We start from the raw sequence: 26,190 nt of genomic DNA, 5'->3' as shown, positions 1-26,190 counted from the left end.
GCCGGGCGCGCCGGCGGCGGGTGCTGCTTCGGGAGGAGGAGGAGGAGGAAGTGTCATGGCGGCGGCGTTGAGTTCCGGACCTGGCGCGAGTTCGGGGTCGCGCGGACCTGGCGGAGGCGGCCTAGGAAGCTCGCGCTGGTTTTTCAGCCGGGAACGGTTGGAGAACACGCCGTCGCGCCACTGCGGCGTCGAGGCCGACAAAGAGCTCTCCTACCGGCAGCAGGCGGCCAATCTCATCCAGGATATGGGCCAGCGCCTCAACGTGTATCCTTAGCGGCGGGCCGGGAACGGGGGAAAGAGGAGGCCTGGGCGGGGGAGTGAGTCAGCGGGGGAAGGGAAGAGCCTTTCGTGAGGGGGGGGGGGTGTGAGGTCTGGTCCCGGGGGCTCCTTCGGAAGGCCGGCCCGATGGCGAGGCTGGGAGGCCTCGCCTGCTGTGGCTCCACCCCTCGGCCTGCGCTCCCGTCTTCAGGGGAGAGTCGGGAAGGCGCCACAGGCTCCCCTGGGAGTCGAGGAGGAAAAAGCGAAGCCGAGTTTCGGCGCCTGTCTGCCTCCGTTGCGCTCCGGGGTGGGTTTTAAGTTTTTCCACGCAGACACGCGCGAGTTGGCTTGTTTAGCCTACCCCACTCCCTTCGCTTGCACGGGTTTCGAGGGGGAGAGGAGCGGTTGGAGTTTTAGCCAGGTGCCTTTTTCGGCTTGATTGATTGCAAAAGGATCGTGGTTGTATAATGGCTGCTAAACAGGGTATGGGTAATCTCAGATTTGTACCGTCAATAATTGGTTTTTTCTTTTTTCTTTCTCCAGACCGGTGTTTTGTTTTGTTTTTAATTGCGATTTAATAGGGGCTGTATAAATAACTTTCGTTGATTAAACGAAATTTCCTCCTCCCCCCAAATGCCCTCTATCTCAGTCGGTCAAGCTTAAAAGAGATTTGATGCTTTTGCTTCATGTGGTGGATAAAAAGTTTGGTGTCAGAATAAGGAACAGGCGGCAGTTTTTCCCTACTTTTTTCTTCTTCCCCCAAATGCCCGTTTTGAGACATTTGATGTGAACGATGGGAAAGGAAATTTCATCCAGGAATTGTTTTAAATGGGAAACGGCATATAAATGTTTTAAAGGAGAATAAAACAAAGGTCATTAAAAATAAGGTTATTAAATAGAACTTTTGCTATTTTAGAGTAATAAAATTGAAAATATAACCTCTCTGGTATTTTCAATAGTTTTTCAGGAACTTGAAGTAAGGAATGACTGCTATCGTAATTTCTGTAGTTCTGAATGCAGATTGAATTAGTTTTGTATAAATGCCAGAACATATTTAATGAAATGTAATGAAGATATCAGAGTACTTTAACAGCTTTTTAGCTAATCTAATTTAGATCAATATTTTGCTAAAACAAGTATTAGCTGATAGCTGTTGTTTATCATAAAATTAATTCTGCTAGTAATTTTTTATTCTATAGCTGCAGAGCCAATCTAGTTGACTCTTGTAAGCTTATCTCAAAAGTTAAGCATATTTGGATCTGGTTATTACTTGGATGAAACACTGCCAGAAAATCCAGAGTACTATTCTAGATTATTGGCAAGTAATAAATTCCCAGCAGAAGGCAGCTACTAACCACTTTCATACTGTTGCCAGGAAAATTGCATAGATATATCCATGAAATCATCAAAGTTGCCTCAACTTGAGAGATTTCATACCAATTGGAGTTCTTATGGTTCATGTAATGCAAAGCTGCACAGTGCAGATCCATTGCAACATTTTTAGAAATAAACTTGTTATTTGACATTTCACATATTGGTTGTGAAATCTGTGAAAGTAGTAACAACTGAAAAGGAGAATGGATTTATTTAAATAAACTTTGTGAATATTTAATGTTTAAAGTTAACACATTTTCTAGTTTTTATAACTGTGGTGATAGTTTCTTTAGTTACTTTAGTTTTTAGTACACAAGATGTTGACAGAAGATTATTTCTGAACCATATCTTGACTTAACATGAATGCTGAATTTTAAAAGCCAACATTTTGTAACAGACACTGAAGTTGTTAGCTTTTGAAGTGGAATAACCTGAGTTCTAAAAATTCAGCATTCATGCTAAGTCAAGATGTGGTTCTAAAACTCAGGTTATAGAATAATGTTTTTGAAAATGGCACTATGGAAAAAAATAATTTTCTAAAAAATATTAGTGTTTACTGTGTAACATTAGCACAAACTGCATCTGCCTTTTAGTGGAGAGCAGCTGGCCCTTTAAATCACAAACAAGCCTTATCTGCCCAGAGGGAATTGCCTGATCTCTAAAAACCAATAAAGGAAAAGGGAGTTCTAACAGGTTTTCAGTAGAAAAAGGACTGGTGCCTTTTGAGAGAGTTGGCTGAACTTCAATGAGCTTACCTTAGACAATGAGTTGTTTGGCTGCAGTTGGAATTGCATTAGGATTAAGGCTTTAAATATTTAACACTGTCTGTGGAACCTTATATTCTTTTGGCACCTATAATAAAGTGGATTTTTATAGTTAAATCCTGGAGTTGTCTGCCTGCCTTCTAGGGCCCACCTCAGCTTAGCTGAGCAATTGATTCCCTGAAATTTCATTTGTTTTCCCTTTTGGTAGTTTAGCCAGACCAAAGGTGTGAGGATTTACCCTTAAGTCCTCTCCTGGTTCACCAGAGGACTAGTGTGGAAGGATAAATCAGGTTTATATTATATACTGCAAGGTGGCAGCAACTTTTCCAGTCCCTTTCACCCCCAGGCATAGGTGACTCAGAACTGAAAGTGCTTGAAGGGAGGTCCTAATCCAATCCTAAGGATGCTTTCCTGTTACAGCCTGATTTCCCACAATTGTATCACCATTGTAACTTTCCATCACTTATTTCAAAAATTTCATGGACACCTTTTTATTCTCTGAATGGATTTTTCAGTTGGGGCATAGAAGACAGAAACTTGTGTAATTGGATATAATCATTGAATTGGATCCAGATTTTATTTTGCCAATGTGGGCAGCATAGAGTTCCTCTCAGAATGTTTTTATTATAGAAGAGGAATGTGTAATGTCTATATAATATTGTATACACCATTTTGGAAGTTCCCCCCCCCCAAATGGATTTTCTGGGGCATAGGGCACTGCCTAGGGGCAACAATGAGGAAGATTGCTGTCTTTCTTTTTTCTTTTGTCCAGACTTTGTTCTAGTTCAGCTGTCTCCACCTTTTTCGTCTTCGTGGCCTAGTGTGGGGAGGGGATGATATGGACCGATGGGGGGAGGGGATGATCCTGTGAGAGTGATAGATGCATGCTTTCAGCTCCATTTTCACAAGCAGCGGGTGCACTTGCCCGCTGCCCTTGCAGCCCAATTCTGAACTGGGGGGGAGGGGGCACTAGTGGGCCACAGCCTGGAGGTTGGGGATCCCTGTCCTAGTTGATTAGAAGACTTTTGCAGATAGCACTCCTGTGTTAGAGAAATCTATTTTAACAAACTTCTTCAGTCCCAAGAAAATTATATTTGAATCGATAACTTGAAAAAAAAATCAAAACTTTTTTTACAGAGCAGCTGAATGCAAGATATATTTGTTTTTATTTCTATAGCCACTCATCTCAACAAGGGTTTCTGTCAGTGTACATAACATAAAACATAAAACAGTTAAAATAGAGGATGCGTTTGTAGTATTTCCTTGACACAGTTTAAGATCTCAACTTACAATAAACACCGCAATTGTTTATATGCACAGGTTTTATATGCACCATTCATTCACAAAATTCAATAGAAATGTAAGTATGAACTTGACATAACATGTAACTGGAAGTGGCTTTTGAAATATTATTATCCTGTGATTCATGGCTTTAGAAACTTGGGGGGATGTGTTAGTTTTGTAATATAAGCTATTTATAGTACCTTCTTTGTGATAAGAAAGAATGTGTTCTGGACAGTTTCCCAGAAGAGTTTTTTAAAAGGTTTGTTTTTATCAGGGTTACAATTTGCTAATATACATAATGGGCAAACAAGATATATCGGTATGGGTTAATAGCTTTTTAATATATATGTGTGTGTGTGTGTATTATATTATATTATATTATATTATTATTATTATTATTATTATTATTATTATTATTATTATTATTATTAATCGCTAAATCACATCTTTTGTAAACCAAGAACTACAGACTATAGAAACCAGTTTGGTGTCAACAAGCATTTGGGAACAGAGAGGTTAATCAGAAATCCATATCCCAAACCAATGAAATAAAAGATTTAACATCTATATTCAACTTGTGTCAGTGCTATAGAAATAACATCCATATGTTTTAGAAAGAAGCTAAAGCCTAGTTCAAATTTACTTTTGCACAAAATTAAAAAGGGATGTGATTTTGGGAATCATTATTCAGCTTCATGAACTTATTTCTCATGGGATGCTGCTTATTAAGTCCACTAAAAGTAAACCATATTAGCATTTCCAGAAGTTACCAGGTTAGCAATGAAAATATAAAGGCTGTAGTTCAGACTAAACTGCAGATTCTTTAGTAATGATAATCTCAGTGTAGCATGCTTTTTTGAAGTAGATGCACTTCACCCTGAAGGTATTTTCTAAAAGCCTAATCTAACAACAACAAAATAGTCCTAGATATTCTTTAGACAAAAAAAAAAAAAAACCACAATGGACTTTAATGTAATCTGGTAAAATGTAATTGCAAGCAACTTGATGTTTGGGACGTTCCCTTGTGTTTTTTTTAAAAGGAAGTTCTCATGATACAGAATTCTACCTCTAGATACCATTTTAGTTTCAAGTACTGTTCTGAGCTAGAAGGCTGGAATGATAAGAGTTATTAAGAGGGTTACATAGGTGGGAAGAATTGCCATCTAATAAATTGGAGTTTTGAGGCTAGCCATACCCTCCTCGTTTACAGCAGTTATTTTGCAAATGCTCATTGGTCAAATATTTTCTGCTTATATGTTAATAGTAAAGGAAGTACATTACAATAAAAAATACATGACTTGAATAAATGAGTTTTATGTGGTTGCTGAAACTGACACACAAACTTTGTTATATTTTGGGATCCAAAGTAGCTCTCGTGTATAATGAGAAATTCTTCTCAATTTCTATATCTGTAGTTCCACAGACAGGCTGTGGAATTAAAATAGCTGGGATGATACATTTGATTTAGCCGCAAACAAATCACAATGCATTGTGTATGAGCCCATTTATGAGTGATTAAAAATTAAAACACATACGTTTTCATGAGAAAATTTTGGGGGAAAAAATCTTTTTGAAATACTTAAATCTTGATAGCAGTGAACAGAGGCAAACCTATAGGGACTGTATATGTATAATCAACTATTTAGAATTTCAGTAAAGGTAAGCATAACTATAGGAGGAGCCGTGGTAACACAGTGGTTAGAATGCATTATTTCAGGCTAACTGCCCACAGCCAGAAGTTCGATCATGATAGCTCAAGGTTGACTCAGCCATTCTTATGAAGTCAGTAAAACGAGGACTCAGATTTTTGGGGGGCAATATCTGTAAACCACTTAGAGAGGGCTGTGAAGCAGTATATAAATCTTAATTTTTACTGTGAGGAGAAGTAGCGTGTTTTTATGGAATTAAAGTATCTTGATACAGAATTATTTTTTGGAAAATGTTACAAATTAGATGCTATCAGCAATAAATCTGCCTTGTATCTATGGTAGAATTGGAGCCAATGTTTCTTTAAGTGAAATTCATTGGAAATATATACTATATGTACTTGTGAATGTATAAGTTGCATATTACTTTAAAGCTCTTTAAATAAAAATTAACCAAAATTGAGAACCAGCTTGATCTAAATGGTTAAGGCACCAGGCTAGAAACTGGGAGACTATGAGTTTTAATTCTGCCTTGGCATGAAAGCCAACTAGGTGAGTCCCTCTCTCTTAGCCAATCCACTTCACGGGGTTTTTTATATGGGAAAATAGGAGGAGGAAAGAGCATTAGGCATGTTTATCACCTTGAATCACTTATAAAGTAATAAAAGAAGAATATAAATCCAATGATAATAAGAGTTTGTGAATAATAATCACATATACCTAATCAGTCTGTAGATTCTATACCAGGTGGAATTGCTTGTCCATCTTCAGGAGGAAACTCCTTATAAAATGGATTATGACAGTTGAGGAAATATACCATAATATTTATCACATTTATATTCAGCTGCAGTTATAAAACATTCTTGATGGGTCATAATATACAGTGGGGCAAAAAAGTATTTAGTCAGCCACCAATTGTGCAAGTTCTCCCACTTAAAAAGATGAGAGAGGCCTGTAATTGTCATCATAGGTAGACCTCAACTATGAGAGACAAAATGAGAAAATAAATCCAGACAATCACATTGTCTGATTTGGAAAGAATTTATTTGCAAATTATGGTGGAAAATAAGTATTTGGTCAATATCAAAAGTTCATCTCAATACTTTGTTATATATCCTTTGTTGGCAATGACAGAGGTCAAACGTTTTCTATAAGTCTTCACAAATTTGGCACACACTGTTGCTGGTATGTTGGCCCATTCCTCCATGCAGATCTCCTCTAGAGCAGTGATGTTTTGGGGCTGTCGCTGGGCAACACGAACTTTCAACTCCCTCCAAAGGTTTTCTATGGGGTTGAGATCTGGAGACTGGCTAGGCTACTCCAGGACCTTGAAATGCTTCTTATGAAGCCACTCCTTCGTTTCCTGGGCGGTGTGTTTGGGATCATTGTCATGCTGAAAGACCCAGCCACATTTCATCTTCAATGCCCTTGCTGATGGAAGGAGGTTTGCACTCAAAATCTCACGATACATGGCCCCATTCATTCTTTCCTGTACACGGATCAGTCGTCCTGGTCCCTTTGCAGAGAAACAGCCCCAAAGCACAATGTTGCCACCCCCATGCTTCACAGTAAGTACGGTGTTCTTTGGATGCAACTCAGCATTCTCTCTCCTCCAAACACGATGAGTTGTGTTTTTACCAAACAGTTCTACTTTGGTTTCATCTGACCATATGACATTCTCCCAATCCTCTTCTGGATCATCCAAATGCTCTCTAGCAAACTTCAGACAGGCCCGGACATGTACTGGCTTAAGCAGGGGGACACCTCTGGCACTGCAGGATCTAAGTCTCTGGCGGCGTAGTGTGTTACTAATGGTAGTCTTTGTTACGTTGGTCCCAACTCTCTGCAGGTCATTCACTAGATCCCCCCATGTGGTTCTGGGATTTTTGCTCACCATTTTTGTGATCATTTTGACCCCACGGGGTGAGATCTTGCGTGGAGCCCCAGATCAAGGGAGATTATCAGTGGTCTTGTATGTCTTCCATTTTCTAATTATTGCTCCCACAGTTGATTTCTTCACACCAAGCTGCTTGCCTATTGTAGATTCAGTCTTCCCAGCCTGGTGCAGGTTTACAATTTTGTTTCTGGTGTCCTTCAACAGCTCTTTGATCTTCACTATAGTGGAGTTTGGAGTGTGACTGTTTGAGGTTGTGGACTGGTGTCTTTTATACTGATAACAAGTTCAAACAGATGCCATTAATACAGGTAATGAGTGGAGGACAGAGGAGCCTCTTAAAGAAGTAGTTACAGGTCTGTGAGAGCCAGAAATCTTGCTTGTTTATAGGTCACCAAATACTTATTTTCCACCATAATTTGCAAATAAATTCTTTCCAAATCAGACAATGTGATTGTCTGGATTTGTTTTCTCATTTTGTCTCTCATAGTTGAGGTCTACCTATGATGACAATTACAGGCCTCTCTCATCTTTTTAAGTGGGAGAACTTGCACAATTGGTGGCTGACTAAATACTTTTTTGCCCCACTGTATTATAGCAGCAGTTCACTTTAGCTAAATTCATACATTGAATTAAGCAAATTTACCAATGTCAAAGTACTTGGATCCAACCACATTAGAAACAGCTTTGTTTAAAAAACAAAGCACTTCTTATGTTTCATTCATGGTAAATTTTAAACACATAAAGTTGAAATTAATCTGCATCCCACCTAGACCAGTTATGGTCCATGATGCCTGGTTGACAATTACTGAATTAAATTGTAATAAGGTTTTTTTTTATTTTGCTTACCAAAATATGTGAACCCAATCTTTGTGGTTTGTAAACCAAGACCTACAATTTACTGTTAGGGGTAGACCAGGTCATGACAGCTTTTTAAACAGTTTGTGAATTCAATCAGCCTGAAGAAAAAAGTCTACCAGAAGAGAATTCTGTAGATAGAACTTCAGCCTGTTTGTTTTCATGGGAAGTGTTCCTAAATGATCCTGTGTAGCATTTTGAAAACTTTACTGGTAGCCTGTGGTAGATGTAATAAAGCTAGATGCTGTTTGCCTGTGCTATTTCAAATTAACACAATGCCTCAAATTAGAAGATGAATTTATGTTATGTTAAGGTCAAGGTTGAAAAGTCAGCCCTATAGAACTTTTCTGGATGATTCACATATGATTCTAATTTGAGGAATTTATGGTGAGCTAGGGATGGGAAAACATCTTTTAAGGCTGAAGCAGTGCTGCGTTTTGGTTGGATAGTCGAGATCTAGTCTTCTTTCATTCTGATGTTATTCCAGCAACTCAGGCTGGCATCTGCAGAGTTAGTGGGAACTGCTTTGTCATATACCTCTTAGCAACTTGGCACAACTGCTAGCAAAACATCAGAACAAAAGAAAACTATACCACAGTCACCCAGCCTGAAAGCTCATCACTGCTTCATTGGTGCTAGCCATGAAAACATACAACAATATCTTGAGGCTGTCCCCTGATTTTTAGAGATATGCCCAAAGAACTAAAAAGTATTAAGGAATCCAGTAGAATCAATGGATTAATATTATATCACATCTAGCTGTAGGTTAGAGGTGGTATAATAGCTGGTATAATATTATACCACCTCTAGCTATTGATTTGCACTACAGCGTAGTTCACTTTTAAGAGGAAGCCAATGAAAGAGTGATCTCCATGCTCTGAGCTTGTTTGCAAATATTTCATCGCCCTACATAGTTTCAATGCAAATATTTCATTGGCTACACAGTTTATGTTACCTAGTTGAGGTACCAGGAAGGAAGCTCAGCACCAAGAACTCCAAGGTCTATCCATGAGATAAAGCTAATTGTCTTCTATTAAGAGTGGTATTAGTTGGAGAGAGTTTGACATGAGAAGGAATATTTAAAATTCCAAATTTAGGCACTAGAATTTTTGTCCCAGACGGCAATTGAATTTACTGGCTACAAGATGAAGATTAAAATAATATTGTTGCTTCGCACATTGAAAATCTAAATAAAACCAGCATTGGTTATGATCAGCATTGCATTGAGCACAAGCCAAAATAAATGTGCCTTTTGATTCTTCACTTCTGTTGAAAATATTTGGAAGAAAGTACAATTGGTCTAATATTTTTAACTGACAAATTTTATTTATTTTATTTTATTTTTATACCGCCCTTCTCCAACAGGACTCAGGGCGGTGAACAGCCGAGATAAAACATAACATATAAAATTTAAAAAAACAGTTTAAAAGACATTAAATACTTTCGGCCCTCAATTTAAAACAATCCAGTTAAAACCAATTCAAATTAAAACTGAAAGGATGGGATCAAGCCAGCCCGGCTAGATGAAATAAATGAGTTTTCAGGGCCCGACAAAAAGTCCGGAGGTCTGTTATCATGCGTATCTCTGGGGATAGGTCATTCCAGAGGGCAGGTGCCGCCACAGAGAAGGCTCTCCCCCTGGGGGTCGCCAGCCAACATTGTCTGGCCAACGGCACCCTGAGGAGGCCCTCTCTGTGCAAGTGAACTGGTCGGTGGGAGGCTATTGGCGGCAGAAGGCGGTCTCGTAGATACCCCGGCCCTAAGCCATGGAGTGCTTTAAAGGTGGTCACCAACACCGTGAAGCTCACCCAGAAGACCACCGGAAGCCAGTGCAGCTCGCGCAGGAGAGGTGTCACATGGGAGCGCCCCATCGCTCCCATAATCCCCTGCGCAGCCGCATTCTGGACCAACTGGAGCCTCCGGGTGCACCCCAAGGGGAGCCCCATGTAGAGAGCATTGCAATAGTCCAGGCGGGAAGTGACGAGTGCCTGAGTGACTGTGCGTAGGGAGTCCCGATCCAGAAAGGGACGCAACTGGCGTATCAGGTGGACCTGATAAAAATGAGACATACAATAATTTTCAATGTTTACAAGTCAGTATTATTATACTTAAAGATTCTCCTAGTGATCAGTAGTAACTAATCTTACAAAGCATATGCTGTAATAATGTTTTAAACAGTGCATTTTCTACCCACAGATTATCTCTCCTACTGCATTATTTTTGGCTGCGAAAGTAGAAGAACAACCACGGAAACTTGAACATGTTATCAAAGTAGCACATGCTTGCCTTCATCCTCTAGAGCCCCAGCTGGACACAAAGAGTGATGTATGTTTATATAGAGCTTTAATCTGATTTCAGTCTATGAATCAGAAGAGGGATTTGCCTATTTTTTCTTTTTCAAATGAAAGGTTTTCATGCTTTCACTTTCATTGTTAATTAACAAAAAATATATTTGTTTATTGTTTCTCCTTTTTGAGAAATTTAAATGCAAATGTAATGCACTTCTGCTTAACATTCTACCATTCTTAAAAATTATTAGCAATAGGCTATCACAGTAATCATCAGGAAACGACTTAATATAATTTTCATTGGGGAAAATCTTCCAATAAGGGGAATCTTGTCAAAATAAAATAGTAAATTATCATTTACATTTTCTGTGACAACTTATAAAATTGTAAAAAAAGTTTTTTCCTTGTTCTGTGCTTCTAATTTACTGTCAATCTCCATTAATACTAAAGTGTATTAGTTGTAAAGAAATGAAAAGTCTTTAGAGCATTGTGTGTTTTTCAGAATAGTAATTTTTATTGAAATTTAAAAATACAGAGAAAAAAACTAATACAAACTGAGAAAATGTAAAAAGTGCAAAGAAAGAAGAAGGAAGGGGGAAATGGAGTAAAATATATAAAAAGTAAAAGAAAGAGATGACTTCCCTATTTATCATGACAAATAGAAGCAATTTAAGTAACTTAATATCTTTTCTTAACATTTCAGCCAAAAATCTCTTTATCCCATATCTCATCTTTTATCTATTAGCAAATAATTAAGCCTTATCATTCAATCTTAATCAGCAAATGTCCATTAAGAATTACTAGAAATAACAAAATAAGAAATAACAATATATTTTAACTTTAAATAAATAAATAAATTTTGTACTTCTTTCCCTTATTTTATAGTGTCTTATTTTTCTCATAAAATACAGCAAAAAGAAATCCTTTTCACGTGTCTTATGTATATAAACAAATCTTTAAAGCCTCATTACTCAGAGTTAATTAAGAAAAAATGTATCAGGAGCTACTAGAAATAATATTGAAAATTTTAATCTTTAATCCCTTCATTCCTACAAATTAAATTTTTATCCTCTCCGTTTCCTTTCAATTTTAATTCCAGAACTTATCACTTTCTCTAAAAATATAACAAAAAGTATCTGCTTGATATTTATTAAGTAATATCCCAAAAGCTGATTTCTTTATCTTTTCTCAGAAATTCCTTAAAAGTGTAACACATATCTTGCAAATCCAAACTAAGAAAGTTATCTAAGTTATCTTATTTGAAATCCACATATCCAAATCATTTTCCTTGTTTATTATTTGTGTGTACCTTTCTGCTATTAAAACATCAGCCGGTTTCATTTGTAAGACCTGTATAGCATCTTTGTCAGCATCATTATTTTGTACCCTTTAAATCCACATGCAAAGCAACCTGATTCTCTCCAAAAGATGATTCTCATTCAAAAGCTCATGCATTCTTTTGTATCTTTTGTTTTGATACTATTTTATAGTATCAAACAATCCTAAGAGAAATTTCTGGTACATTGTTACAAAATATCCTTCAAATTATATTTGAATTATATATTTTTAATAAGATTTTTAAAAACCACAGAAAGTATTCTCAAAATTATTTCAAAACCCTATTTCAAGTGAATTTTCCCCCCTTGTCCATGTAAAAGCTTTCCAAAACTAACATTTTAATCACTCTTTTGCTGTTTGTTTTCCAAATAATTTTTTTTTTAAGTTTTAAACTTACATGAAACTTCTTCCACTGAGGATTGAAGGAAATCACCCAGTGTAGTAAAACCTGTCTTTCTGAAATTTTTAACATCTAAAACTCAGTTTACAAACCATAAGTAATATTTGAAATAATGGTAGGTGACAAGGATCTCAGAATGCAGTGCAGCTCTGCTGGGACTTTCTAGGACACTACCATACTGGGGCCTCCTGGATGGTGGCTGCTTTGCGCTGCACTGCTACAGTGCACCTTAGGGACTTTGCACTATGCAGCTAAGGCTTCCAGGGGTAATTGCTACAGCTCTGGGGTTTCTTGGAGCCCAGATCCACAGTGTTCCAAAAAAATCACTGAGCTACGGCATATTCTTTCCCTGACCTTGTGCAGCACCACAGCACTCCTCCAATTCATGAGACCTGAGCTTGGACACACACACACACACCTCCATGCCCTCCCCATTCCCATGCAACAGTCCTGCACTCTTTACTTGGGACTTCTCCACTTCCCATTTAACGTCCATGTGTTTATTTAACGTCCATGTGTTTGGAATTACAACAGCTAGCACTGGATTCCCATCACTAAGCACTTTACAACTGCACTGTTTAGCAACAGAAATTCCAGTCCCAATTGTGTTGGTAAGTTGAGGACTACTTGTACGTATTTGGAAAAAACAAATTTTTCAATTAAAACTGTTCTATTTTCTGTCCTTGTGATTTTTAGCTGCTTCAGTTTTTGTGATCTGATCAAACAATGTACCTAAAATAAGCCCATCAGTCTTTTTGAAATCATTCTTGTTACTATTAACATGTTAAAATTATATTAATATTTCAGAATTTGTTTCCCAATTTTTAGGCATATCTTCAGCAGGCCCAGGAATTGGTTATACTTGAAACAATAATGCTTCAAACTTTAGGTAAGCATAGTAAATGCATATGATTCTTACATTGTACTTCCAATAATAGAGTGCCTATTTGTTTAATATGTTTAAGAGGAGCCTTGGTAACACAAGCTATCTTTTAAATATATATTTATGTCTCTCAGAATTATACTAGTACATTGTACATTTTTTTATTAGTTCAGAAAGTATCCAATACAATCAATGTATATTTTATGACTTAATGAGATTATTGAATAAAATTTAAAGATACGGTTATGAGAACATATAATATAGTTTGTGAAATAACACATTTAATTTTTCAGGTTTTGAGATTACCATTGAGCATCCACATACAGATGTTGTGAAATGTACGCAGTTAGTGAGAGGTCAGTAACTATTTAACTGATTCTTTTTTTCCATCTCACAAGGGAGATAATGATGGTGTAACTTACTAAATTATTTGTGGAATATTATTCTTGTGAATAAAACATATTCAAATAAGTTTTGGTTTTCTTGGTTCAGTAAATGTGCTTAAAATTAAAGAATTATAAATTATAGGTGGTTTTTTTTCAATTTTAAAGTTACTAAACTCAAAATTGACAGCTAGTTCTGAAATAAGCATATTTAATCCAAAATAACATTTGAATACCAAAGTAAATTTACATATTGTGCTCATGTCCTGCATATGGATGTCTTGGTATATCTAATAATTCTGGCAATCAGCTACTGGGGACTATATTTTTAGTCTTTAGTCCTTCGTAACATTCATGTAATACCACAGGATAAGAAAATATGCTTCCAAACCCACTTTTTTTCACCTTGCTTGTTGCTACATAGAAAGTTTATTACTGGAATTGTTTGCAACTGTATATATTTGTTTTGCAGTGAATTTTATTTTCATTGTTTAGGGTTTTTTTTCTAATCAGTTCAATTAGTTTTAATAATGCCTGATTCAGTATTTCTCAACCTTGACAACCCGCTGACTGTGGAATTCTGGTGGCTGAAGTCCACACATCTTAAGATTGTCAAGGATGAGAAATACTGATCTAATATACATATAGGTTATTCCCCACCCCAGGTCAGAATCTTAGTATCAAAGGATTAAACATAAAGCAGTCACTTTAGTTGAAAAACTGTGATTTGCAATTTGGTATGCTGTATAAAATCAGCCAGTTAATCCATGGTTAATCCATCCACAAATGTATTAATTGCTCTAAATATTTGTATGTTTAAAAATATCCATTTCTAGAACTATCATGTTCATTCATTTGAATGTTAATCATTGTTAAGGAAAAAAGTAATGGTGTGATATGTCATCTTTCATTAATGTCTATCACACTCATATGTTCAAGTGATATCTGCATTAGAAAACTGCAGCTTTGTGTAAATTAATGCTGGATTGTGGCAGCACTGATTTATACTTGTTCTTATTTTATAGTAGATGTTTTGCGAATATTTTCTTAGAGATTGAAATAAGCACCTATCTTATTTTGATCTTTCTTATTTAGAAATACAATAAGAATTCACTGATGTTTCTAATATTGATTTTGGAAACATGTCTGAATTAGTTCAACTAAATGCCAAATCTTCCCTTAATTTGAAATAAATGGTATAGTCAGTTGCAAGAAAACTCTTTAAAAAGCAGCTCATGTACTGATCACTTTAGGAGAATTTTGAGAGAGAAATAATAACAACTCCCTGCTTTTGTATATGGGGATTTATAAAAGCATTAAATCTGGTCTTATTTCAAAAGTAAACATAAGTTTAAAAAAACTGTTCAGTTGTTTTTATTGAAGGGGAAAGGATGGTGCTTTTTTTTCCTTTGCTATTTTTTTATTTTATATATCCACAAAACAATCTTTAAACTTTAAAAAAAAAAAGGATAGTTCCAAAAAAGAAAAAAAAATCTAATGTATTCTTTATACTTATCAATAGTCACTGACTTTATGTTCACACTGATCCCCCTTCAGTAACATATGATATGCTAAATCTTCTAATGCTGCCTAGCCAAGACTTTTATTGTGTTTACGTGCCACAAAAAGCATAACTTTCTATGGGGGGGGGGGGGTTTCAAGTAAATATGAATACAAAATCTTTCACTGCACTAATATGAGCTGAGCATTGGTAGAATTCAGATTCTGAACATGGCTAATACACTTTTTTAATAATACAGTATGCCATGGAAAACCTTTAAACCATGGTGATTTCATTTTAATAACCGAGTAACAGCTCTCACTGAATTTAATGGGACATATTGCTAGATAATCATAGGGTTATCTACAGGTGTTCACTGCCCTTTTGCTCTTCTCTACACCCAAGCTTGGGCTTCAAATGCAGTTGATGGTATTCTAGCCATTCTCGTGGTATTCTGATTCCTTGTGACAGTTTTGGAATTAATGGAGGAGAATAACCGGAATAAAGAGTAGGATGGATACTGTGAAATGCTGCATATGTTGAGTGAAAGCTCAGTTTTAAATCTGAAACAGTCTGCTTTAATTATTCAGTCTTTTTAGTCTTTTGACCTTGAAATTCTTCCAAAAAGATCCATATAGGCTATTTTACCGCCCACCGGTAGAATTTGGTCATTTTTGAGGGAGTTTATAGTTTTCATAAGCAAATTGTGAGTATAATTTGTAGCACTTTGAAATAACATGTACTTTTTACATACTTTTTGTTGAATGTCCTGTTTAAGAGAAAATTGAAAATTCATAATCAAATGTAACTAATTTCAGGAGACATTAGCAACCGTTAACATTTCTTTTAATTATAAATACATGTATTTTATTTTATTTATTTGCCACCCATCTTACAATCACAAAACTTTTGAGTGGCTTACAATCTGATAAAATATAAAAGATTAAGAAAAGTAGCTAAAATAGGAGAGCCTTACAATGGAGTAGGGAGGTGAGAACTTGGATTTAATCTTATAACCACCTCCAGGAAAACACTTCCCATTTAGACTCCAGGCCAACTGGCAGAGCCAGATCTTAAGGTTCTTTCTTACAGAAGGCCAAAAGGATGGGTAGGGGCAGACCTCATTTTGAGGGGTACTATGTTGCTGTAGAAAAGTCTCCTCTTCTGGGCCTGTGTTAGCCAGAATTTCTTGAGCCAGTAAGGATCCAACTCCTGCAGAGTTAGCCTGTAATACTGTGTTCTAACCACTGCACCACCATGGCTCTTTAAAGCACCATGGTCTTAAATTCATGTGATTTTCATATTGTAAAATTTCCAAACCTAGGTATAAAATATTGGCTATTTTCTTACATGGACATAAATGGTTTAAATCCAGATTATTGAAGAGCTATACTAAATTATCTTTCAAGTTTTAATATTTGATGCAGAGGCTCTCTTCTAGGCTTTTTAATCGGAAATATAAATCTCTTGAATTTTCTCAGTGACACATCAATTATTATTACTATTATTTCTGATCTATCCATAGCTTAAGATTTCTAGATTTGTAGAACATTCCCACCTTGTCTAAGGATTTTTTTTGTCCCTTATGATTGCTTAATACTTAGACATGAAGGTGTTTTTAATTCAACAAGCATTTAATTTCTTGAGTTAATGTCACTTTTCATGTTTATTTAATTTTCTCTGAAATGTTACCAATTACCCATTAAATGTTTTTAAGAAAAAGAATATGCAGGTAGTCCTTGACTTACGGCAGTTCATTTAGTGACTGTTTGAAGTTGCAACTGGAAAAAAGTGACATCATTTTTCACACTTACGACCATTGTAGAATCTCCAAAATCACATGATCAAGGCGCTTGACAGCTGGTTCATATTTATGACAGTTGTTGTGTCTTAGGGTCACTTTGCGATCTTCTGACAAGCAAAGTCAGTGGGGAAGCCAATTAATAACCCTGTTACTAACTTAACAACTACAGTGACTCACTTGACAACTCTGGCAAGAAATGTCATAAAGAATTCACTTAACAGCTGTCTTAGCCACATAAATATTGTGCTCAATTGTGTTTGTGTAAGTCGAGGACTATCTGTAAAAGGTATATATAAAATATGCACTTAATTTTTAGTATATACAGAATTCATGAGAAACAAACAATTATGTTTGCATAACTAGTTATTCCATCAGTCCTTCCCTCCACCTGTTTGAGGCCTGCCCTGGTCACTCAAAACTCAGGCAATAGAGAAGGATCTTTAAAAAGGACGAAGTGCATTTTCATTGCCTAAATAGAAGTCAAGTCTGTTAACAGCAACATCGTTATTGGTCCTTTTAAAAAAATCCTTTTTACATTAAATATAATTCAGAGTTAACACATTTGAAGTTAATAACATTAGAATACACTTCAGTTTGAATTTGAACTGAAACATCCCTAAATGTAGCCTTTTTGGGAGACTTTGCTATAAAAAGAAGTAAGGCATTGAGAGATTAGCATGTATAATCCTGACTTTAATTTTACGTTGTATTCCAATATCCACTGAATGCACAAGGGCATTTTCCCCATCACTGGCAGAGAATTCCTTTGAAAGCAAAAGGGAATCTTCTGTTGAATGTACTGTTTACATTTACTTCCTTATTGGCAGCATTTGTTCTGTGGATTGAATAATATAAGCAATTACATAATTGACATGTCAGCCTGAAATTATGCAAATATTTGTGGATTTACCAGAAACATGTAATTTGTCTTAGCCATAATGTGAGATAAGAGAATGTGTTCTTTTGACCTCAGTTTTAAAGAAGCAATTAGTTTTCTTAATGGAGAGAGTGACAATATTGTGCAGTATTGAGTAATTATTTTTGCAAGTGGGAAGCTTTTGAGCATCACATACATGGCATTTTAATAATTAAATCCTTGTTACTGATGGCTAATTATTTTTCTTTCTTACAGCAAGCAAGGATTTGGCACAGACATCCTATTTCATGGCTACCAACAGGTTGTTATCCTGAACCTCTTTGTTGCACTGTTGTAGCACACTATAGCTTCCTTTACTGCAGGGCCCCCTACCTGTGTCTAACCCTTGTTGCAACAGGCGACTGGGCTGTCTACTGTGGTGGTACCTTCCTGTTTGCAGTGCGGTGTATTGTACAAGGGCCTAACGGCACAAAGGGGTTAAATGCACGATGTGAAGTGTAGTGGTGCTTTCTGGTGGCATTTTCTCGATTGTGAGTGCATAAGTCTAAAATTGGTAGCCTGAATAGCAGCTAAAGATTACAGAGAGATAAACTTAACCTAGAAATCCGAGCTTTTTGGTAAGTACAAAGATGTTTCTAGTTTACCCTTGTAGTTAATGGCAATTTTTTTCTTAATAAAAATATCAGTTTGTTTTTTTAAAAAAAAAATGAAATTAAGGCATTAGTTAAAATACGTTCTTAGATACATTAGAACCAGCTTAAATATTTCCCATTGCAGAAGCTATCTGGTTCTGTAATGGAGTTATTGTCTTTTTTTTTCTAAAGTCCTATTTACTACTTAACTGGTCAAATACTGTCCAGTGAGTCTTCAGACTTAAATCAAAATAAAATATAGCAGCGAAAATCAACGTAATCTTGGTAAACATATCAGAAGAGAAAGGCAGAGCAAGCACAGCATAAAACACATAGTAATTCATTTGGTAATTTTGTGGGTAAAAGATTTTTAAGAATTGGGAATACCATAGTTTAGTTTCTAACTTAGTGTTTCTGCCTTAAGACAATGAAAGAAGAAAACAAAACAGAACTAGAAGTGGATTAACATGTATGTAGCAGAAATTAAAATGGGATTAAGGATTTCATCTGGAAAATTATAAGAAAAAACAACTTGCAGGAAAATGAGATATCCTGGGAACTTTGAATTCAATTAAGATATTAAACTTAATAAAAAGGAAAAAAGAATCCGCAAATTTCATTAAAGTAGTTGGGGTGAATGAAAGTGTGGCTCCAGTGTTAAATGTCACCTGATTATTTTAAGACGTTACAGTAGTTGTGTGACTGAAAGGTGGAAAACCTTGGTGACTTCTCCAGAGCTATTTTTGGAGTGTTTGAAATGATAGATATTATTTAAAGAATAAGATTAACATTATTATATGTAAAAATGCATGAACAGAGGTATACACATAATTTGGGCAAAAGAAATTAACGGGTTGATATATAGTTGCTATTTTAACCTTTTTCAAGGCTATTTTAGAATATAAAATTGGCATAAATTTATTGTTTCTTAAACAATAGCAATTAATACATTCTATATTTCCAGGCTGTATTTGAAGATAAAAATTCGGTTTTTCCTTCCTTGATAGCTTAGTTATTATCTCAGTGACTTTCAAAATAAAACGTCAACAACGATGCAGTAAAATTTAGATGAGCTGATTTTTGAAAAAAATGTTATATGCATTAATATTTTGGCTTTTTTCAATATTAAGATGTATGTTTTAAATGTAAACAGAATATTTCCATGTGTTTAGCTCGAGAAGCATTAATATAAAATCCAAAATTTGAAACTTCAAAAAAAATTACTATCCATAACAATTGCCTTGAATATATGTTGACAAATTCTTTCCCCTTGTTTTTTGTCTTTTCCATGATTGACACTTATTCTTCTACTATGAAACATTCCTGACCACAGTCTGCACCTTACTACATTTTGTCTTCAGTACAAGCCAACTGTGATAGCATGTGTATGTATACATTTGGCTTGCAAGTGGTCTAACTGGGAAATCCCCGTATCAACAGATGGAAAACATTGGTGGGAATATGTAGATGCTTCTGTAACTTTAGAATTACTTGATGGTAAGTAATACCAATGTTCCTACATCCTTTTTAAATAATTAACTGCTTTGTGATACGCTGTGTTAATATTAAGTATATTAAGGTGATATTGGCTAATTTATACATTGTGTTTAGTTTCCTGAAGACTAAGGTATGATCTTTCGGAATGTAATGTGAGCCATCTTACTAGAGTTTAATTAAGAATGTTTGGGCTTGTCCAATTGAGCTGTTGGCTTGTTCTTGTGCAGTGGAGTTTTCCATAACCATCTATGCTGTCTTCAGATTTCAGATCACAAACTTTCTGCAGAACATTTGTGAAGGGAGAGAAAATATTCTGCCAGATGATGTGATTGCATCAGTGGGATGATGGTATAGATACAGTTACAAAACTAAATGTAAAAAAAACCCTATCTGTTCTGGGTTTAAATTATATGAAATACCAGATTCAGAACAAGCCTATTAGCCAAGTGAAAAGGTGCAGAAAATTTGAACTTTATGATAACCATAATCATCTAATGGTCATTTTTAAAGTTCAGTGTTTAGTAGATGCAGATTTAGCAAGAGAGGAAGTAAGTCGTGGCCATCTGACTAAAAGTGTTTTGATATTCTATCATCTTTTGCTGACCCTTTCAGTTAGTTGCCACCTGCAGCACAAGAGGACATCCTAATAAAAAATATTAAATTAATTTTAGGCAATCCATTAAAATGTAAATTCTCAGAACCATTCATCTAAGTTTAGCAAGTAATAGTTCTATCAGTGCCAATTAACTGTCAAATAGGCCATTTGGGGAGGAAAAGTTTTTTTGGGAGCTGGGGCTCGGTAAGGGTCTGTTTTCAAACGTAAGAAAATGGAGAGTGAAATTTATTTCCTACCTACCTATCTACCTACCTAAGAAATTGTAACAATATAAAAACAGTACAAATATTAGAAAAGAAACAAAAAAAATGAGGAAGAATAATGTATAAATAAGAAAGAAAATCAGAAATTAAAAAAAAGTTGTTGTATGCTACCCAGGGTCACTTTTTGTGAGATGGGTGGCCGTATAAATGTACAAAAAACCCCTCTCTCGCTAAGGATACGTCATAATTTCATTCTTTCTATAAGCTATCCTTTTCTCTTTCTGTCTAATTAAAATGACTATCTGTCCTGATAGACAAGTTTTGCCTTCTTATTTATTCTGCATTGATATATTTGGAACTTTTTCCTCTGGAATTATCAACTGCAGATTGTAATTCAACTTTTAAACAATGAATTGAACCTAGATGATAAGGAATTATATTATCCAGTCTTGTCTCTCCATGAATACAAAATGAATTCCGAAGCTAACAAATTTCTTTAAGCCAGCATTTAGACTCGGGAATATAGACATTTTTCCATGAATATATAATTCAGTTTTTTCCATAGTCCTAGTACTAGTCAACATTCTTCATATATTGTTAGATTTCAGAGGTTTAGGATATAATTTAACAGAATATTGACATTTTAATCATTAACTGCTTTTTATACAAAGTATATTTTGTATAAATATACAAAAGTATGAAGGCTATTGCTTAATGCATTGTGAGCTGCCCTGAGTCTTCGAAGAAGGGCGGCATATAAAAAACAAAAACAAAAACCCCCTGCTTTTGAAGAATCTGATTCACCGTATCAGTAATTCTTAACCAATATGGTATTACAAGTTGTCAAGATCATAACACACATACCAAAGTTGGTTGTAATTTATTACATCTTTAGCATAAAAATAAGTTAATTTTCTTAAACAACGTTCCTAGACACAGTGTTGTGTTAGTATTGTGTACTAATGTTGCATATATGTTCTGTTTTGTTATATAGTATTTCAGAATTTTAATTTTCTGAAGGCTACAGAAATCTAAGTAATTTTTTTCTATAGTTTCTAGTATTTGAAAAAATACGTTGTGTAAAAATGAAGAATCTTGTTAATACAAAGCAAACAGTAAATGCAATGCTTATTACTGAGAGTACATTTTAGTAGTGTTTATATAAAAAGACATAATGTCCTGCTTCCCATATTGCATTAGGACACACCAGTAATTGGGTTCAAACATCAAGCTATGATAAAACAAGTGATATTAGGCCTTAACATGGTGTGATCAATGTTTGAGCCATGAGGACTTGCAGCTCCACCTCTCAATATTTTGGGGAGGGGGGGCTGCGGGAAATGGTGATGCTGTGATATTAATGGAAGGAGAATAGCCAACATTTTAGAAGCCTCTCAAAAATTACCCAAATTTTGCTTGAGGGAAAGCCCCACAAGAAAAACAGGCTAATATTGCACCAGTGATACCTAATTTTGAAACCTTGGGGTGCAGAAGGGAGAGCTAATATGCGTCACATGTTGTCCACTTTTCATATAGTATGTATTAGAAAAAATTGCCTTCCTTTCATTCATTGCATTGTCATATGTAAACTTTTATGGGAGGAGATAATAATAGTTAACAGTAAGTCTTAAACATTAATTTGTGTATGCTTGCTTTGTATAGATAGAAACACTTTTAATCAATAATAAAATTGTCTAATTTTTTTCTTAGATTGAAAATTCACTTAAGGATTTCAGCTAACAATTCAAATACATTAATTTTGCATCTATTTTCTTTCACAGAGCTAACACATGAATTTCTTCAGATACTGGAGAAAACTCCTAGTAGACTAAAGAGAATTCGAAATTGGAGGGTAAGAATCTCTCTTGGTAAAGACTGTTGTTACTAATATGTTAATATATGGGCCTTGATGTTCTGCTTTAGCTTTCTTGAAGTATTCTGGACAAATCCTAAATAGAATCCAACGTTATATGTTTTCCTTCACTTTCCTTTTTTCTATAAATTTAAATTATAAATTTAAATTATCTGCTTGTTTGTTAAGAGACCTGCTGGGCAGATTTTGAGGGTCTGTCTTCTTCCCCCAGGGTTCCGTTCGATAATTGGAATCTGCTTCTATTTATAAATACATGGTATTCCCCCTTAAATTTTAAAGTGAACCTTGATGTTCTTAAAACTACTTGATTTTCTGGATCAATCTGTGTTAAATAAGTGTGAAGCAAAAATGGCAATGAAATTAAATGATTTGTTTCTCTTCATTGGTGGAATATGGAATATAACTGGGCCCCCTCCGACTGATGCGCTTTCAGGAAGTGTAGGCTAGATTGGTAATTTGAAGAAAACATCCTAAATGATGATAATGGCGAAGGACTCCATATTGCTATTAAACAAGATTATATGAACATGTCCATGTAATCTAGCTCACCAGGAAGGAGAGTTTCCTGTATAAGCAGATTTGTGCTCACACCAAAGTAAGAGGGCTGGCAAATGATACTTGGAAATTCTTTATTTCCCCATGTTTTCCAAAATGCAGGACTTAGGATAGGGCCTGGGAAGCAGTATGAAAGATAGTGTGAGGAGCAATGGAATGGAATGGGAGAGAGTACAAATAATGTTTTCCAAATGTGGATCCTAGCCTCTCTGTTCATAGCATAGGTAATCATTATGCTTACGCATTCTACTCTCTTTGGGATCTGTGTAACCCCCATAGAACTTGAGACGTCCTTGGAGATTGTACAGTTGAGAATAGATACTGACTTACTCATATGTTCTTGCACAGGCTAATCAGCAGGCTGCTAAGAAACCTAAAGGAGATGGCCAAGCATCTGAAAACTCTCTTCTCGGCTCCTCTTTGGTTCAGAATTCCATTTTGGTGGATGCTGTTGCTGGTGTATCTGCAAATGCAAGTTTCCAAAAACCATCAACGTCCACATTTCCTGCCCCAGTTCCTTTGAACTCAGGAAATATGTCTGTTCAAGATAGTCAAGATAATCTGGCAATATTAGCTGCAGGAATGCCAAGTACCTCATATAATTTGTCAACACACCAAGAATGGCCTCAGCACCAAGAACAAACGAGGACAGAGCAATTGTATTCTCAGAAACAGGAGACTTCGTTGCCAGGTGCTCAGTTCAACATCAACTATCCACCAAGCTCTTCGTTGCAGTTACATTCTGGATTGCATCATCGAGCCGACAAACTCTCTGAGTACTCTATGGCCCACAAAGCAGGAAACAAACATGGGCAGATTGCCTCTGCACCTGCGATAATGCCTCAGAAAATGTCACTGGATAAATACAGAGAGAAACGTAAGCTGGAAACCCTAGAACTGGATATAAGAGAACACTACATGGGATCCGAGCCTCCCTATAAAAAACACACCCAACCCACATCAGCAAACAGCAGTTCTGTAACTTCCCCTATTAAAATGAAAATTCCTATTGGGGGTGCAGAGAAACCTGAAAAATATATGCCAGACAAAAAAGACAAAAGTGGCTCGCTCAAACTGCGGATACCCATTCCTCCCACTGAAAAAAATGCCACTAAAGAAGATCTGAAAATGAAAATCAAAGTGTCTTCCTCAGAGAGGCATAGTTCTTCCGATGAAGGAAGTGGGAAAAGCAAGCACTCGAGTCCCCATGTTAGCAAGGAAAAGCACAAGGAACATTCCATGAACCGTCACCACGGTGGCAGTCACAAGCATAGTGGCAGCAGTAAACATGGTAGTGACGGATTAACCCCAGCTGTTCTGAGGAGTCCTGTTGGTTTGAGCTCCGATGGCAGTGTCTCTAGTTCCGGCTCTTCAAGAAAGAAGCTCTTCAGCAATGATGCTTCTCACAACCATCATTCCAAAATGAGCAAAAGTTCCAAAAGTTCAGGTAGTTCATCTAGTTCTTCCTCTGTTAAGCAGTATGTATCCTCTCTCAACTCTGTTTTTAACCTTCCCTTACCCCCTCCTCCCCATGTCACATACCAGGTGGGCTACGGACATCTCAGCACCCTCGTGAAACTGGACAAGAACCCAGTGGAGAACGGTCCTGATGCCAGTCACGAGTACAGTACAAACAGCCAGCATATGGACTACAAAGACACATTCGACATGCTGGATTCACTGTTAAGTGCCCAAGGAATGAATATGTAATCAGTTGTTTAGATTCCTTTTCCCTTTTTTTTAATTTAAGAATATTAGACAAAAATTCATCATCGTCTAAGAAGAGCAAATCCAGCAGCTGTTGTCCACTTTATATAGATATAGATAGATATATATATGTAATTTATACATATATATATGTATATATATATAAGTGCTGCTTTATCTTTCACTCTGAAGAGATTAGTAAATGAGCCTGTCTCCACATATGATAGTGTTATAAATACTCTAATGATACAGAAGGTGCAAAATCACAGTATTTCCACAACCACAGTTAAGAACAGTAGATTAAATGGCTGCTTTTAGCTGTATGGAATGCCTCATGCATTATTTATAATTGACTATGCCAGCCACGGTTTTTGTTGCTTAGTGAATGAATGAGTGTAATTTTTTTTTGTGTATTTATACTGTATGTATGATTTGCATGTTTCAAAGAAGGGATATGTAAAGTATACTGACAATGTTTACAACAAAAAGTGGAGAGATTGTACATACATTTTTGTATGTTTAGATATACCATAAATAACTCAGGATTGGAGCTGCTTGTAAGTATAACCAGTGTACCTAACTTTTTCCCTTGTGTCAGCATCGATAAGGAAGAAACCTCAGTGGCACTTCATGTTAAACGTTGGGCCTTATTTGGGAGCCACTTCCTGAACGCCATCCACTGCCTGGGGAATCATGTGCTGGTGGGAAGTGGATGAACAACCATGGCAGGATGACCCCAGCCACTCAATGTGAAAATGGCATGGGCCTCAATTTGTCATAAACCAATCGAGTGCTGAAATGTCAGTAACTTTCAGAAGGGGGAATGAAAATAAAAAAGTTTATATAATAATCTTTTGATGTGAAAGTGCATTTAAATGTTTGGCTTGATGCAGTAATAGACACACAGAGCTGTTAATAATGGTTATATAGATTAACGTGATTTAAGAGCTGAAATACATAAAATTTCTATAGTGACATTAGTAAGTTTTTTTTTAAAACTTAAGTTATTAGTGGACAGGGATCACTGTTTTCCATTAGCATTTCATACAGAATGCCACATTTTGAATTTAAAAGGTGTGCTATGTGAATAAAATGCCATTTTCTTTACAGGTGGAATACTATCTTTGCAATAAATAAGTACAATTATTGGTATACCAACTTCTCCCTTATCTCAGACAATAAAATAATTGTCACGTGTGCTACATGAATTGTACTTGTGATTGTAGTAATGAAAATGGAGGTTGTTTTTTCAGATCTGAATAATCACTCTCCAATTAAACCACTAGTATACATTTTTATGGCTGTGTCATATTACTGTTTTCATTCACCTGCCTTTTTTAAAATCAAATTACTGTTGTAAATGTTGATGAGTTCTTGTTCCAAGCTGATGTCCCATTTTTACCAGCTGTGACTTTAAGTGCATGGAAATTACCTCAGCGTAAATTCAGTACAGTAGCAACTGTTACTTACTGGGTGTAAAATCTAAAAGATTTTGTTAAGTTATCCTCATATCTGAGAGGGATCCACTACTTGGTAAAATCAGTTGTTGCACAGT

At 36.0% G+C, this 26,190-nt stretch overlaps 1 protein-coding gene across 3 annotated transcripts; it reads left to right on the top strand.

The window, feature by feature from the left end:
• CCNT2 (cyclin T2) lies at positions 1-25,933 on the top strand. 3 transcript variants are annotated; one of them, XM_070947189.1, is made up of 10 exons: positions 1-264; positions 3,675-3,756; positions 10,275-10,403; positions 12,933-12,993; positions 13,281-13,343; positions 17,808-17,853; positions 19,518-19,681; positions 22,282-22,352; positions 23,277-24,375; positions 24,474-24,633. In XM_070947189.1, exons 1-10 carry the CDS (start codon positions 56-58, stop codon positions 24,536-24,538), a joined length of 1,989 nt encoding a protein of 662 aa, XP_070803290.1. In that variant the 5' UTR covers positions 1-55; the 3' UTR covers positions 24,539-24,633. The 3 variants fall into 3 exon arrangements, 2 of the variants coding, with proteins under 2 accessions (XP_070803290.1, XP_070803214.1); XM_070947113.1 differs by having other exon boundaries at positions 23,277-25,933; XR_011600623.1 differs by lacking the exons at positions 22,282-22,352; positions 23,277-24,375; positions 24,474-24,633 and having other exon boundaries at positions 17,808-18,169; positions 19,518-19,606.
• The last annotated feature ends 257 nt before the right edge of the window (positions 25,934-26,190 follow it).

The sequence above is a fragment of the Pituophis catenifer genome, unplaced genomic scaffold (genome assembly GCF_029215685.1).
Source record: "Pituophis catenifer annectens isolate HBS135680 unplaced genomic scaffold, rPitCat1.0.hap2 SCAF_1, whole genome shotgun sequence".
Taxonomy (NCBI): Eukaryota; Metazoa; Chordata; class Lepidosauria; order Squamata; family Colubridae; genus Pituophis; species Pituophis catenifer.
This window is presented reverse-complemented; position numbering and strand designations above follow the sequence as displayed.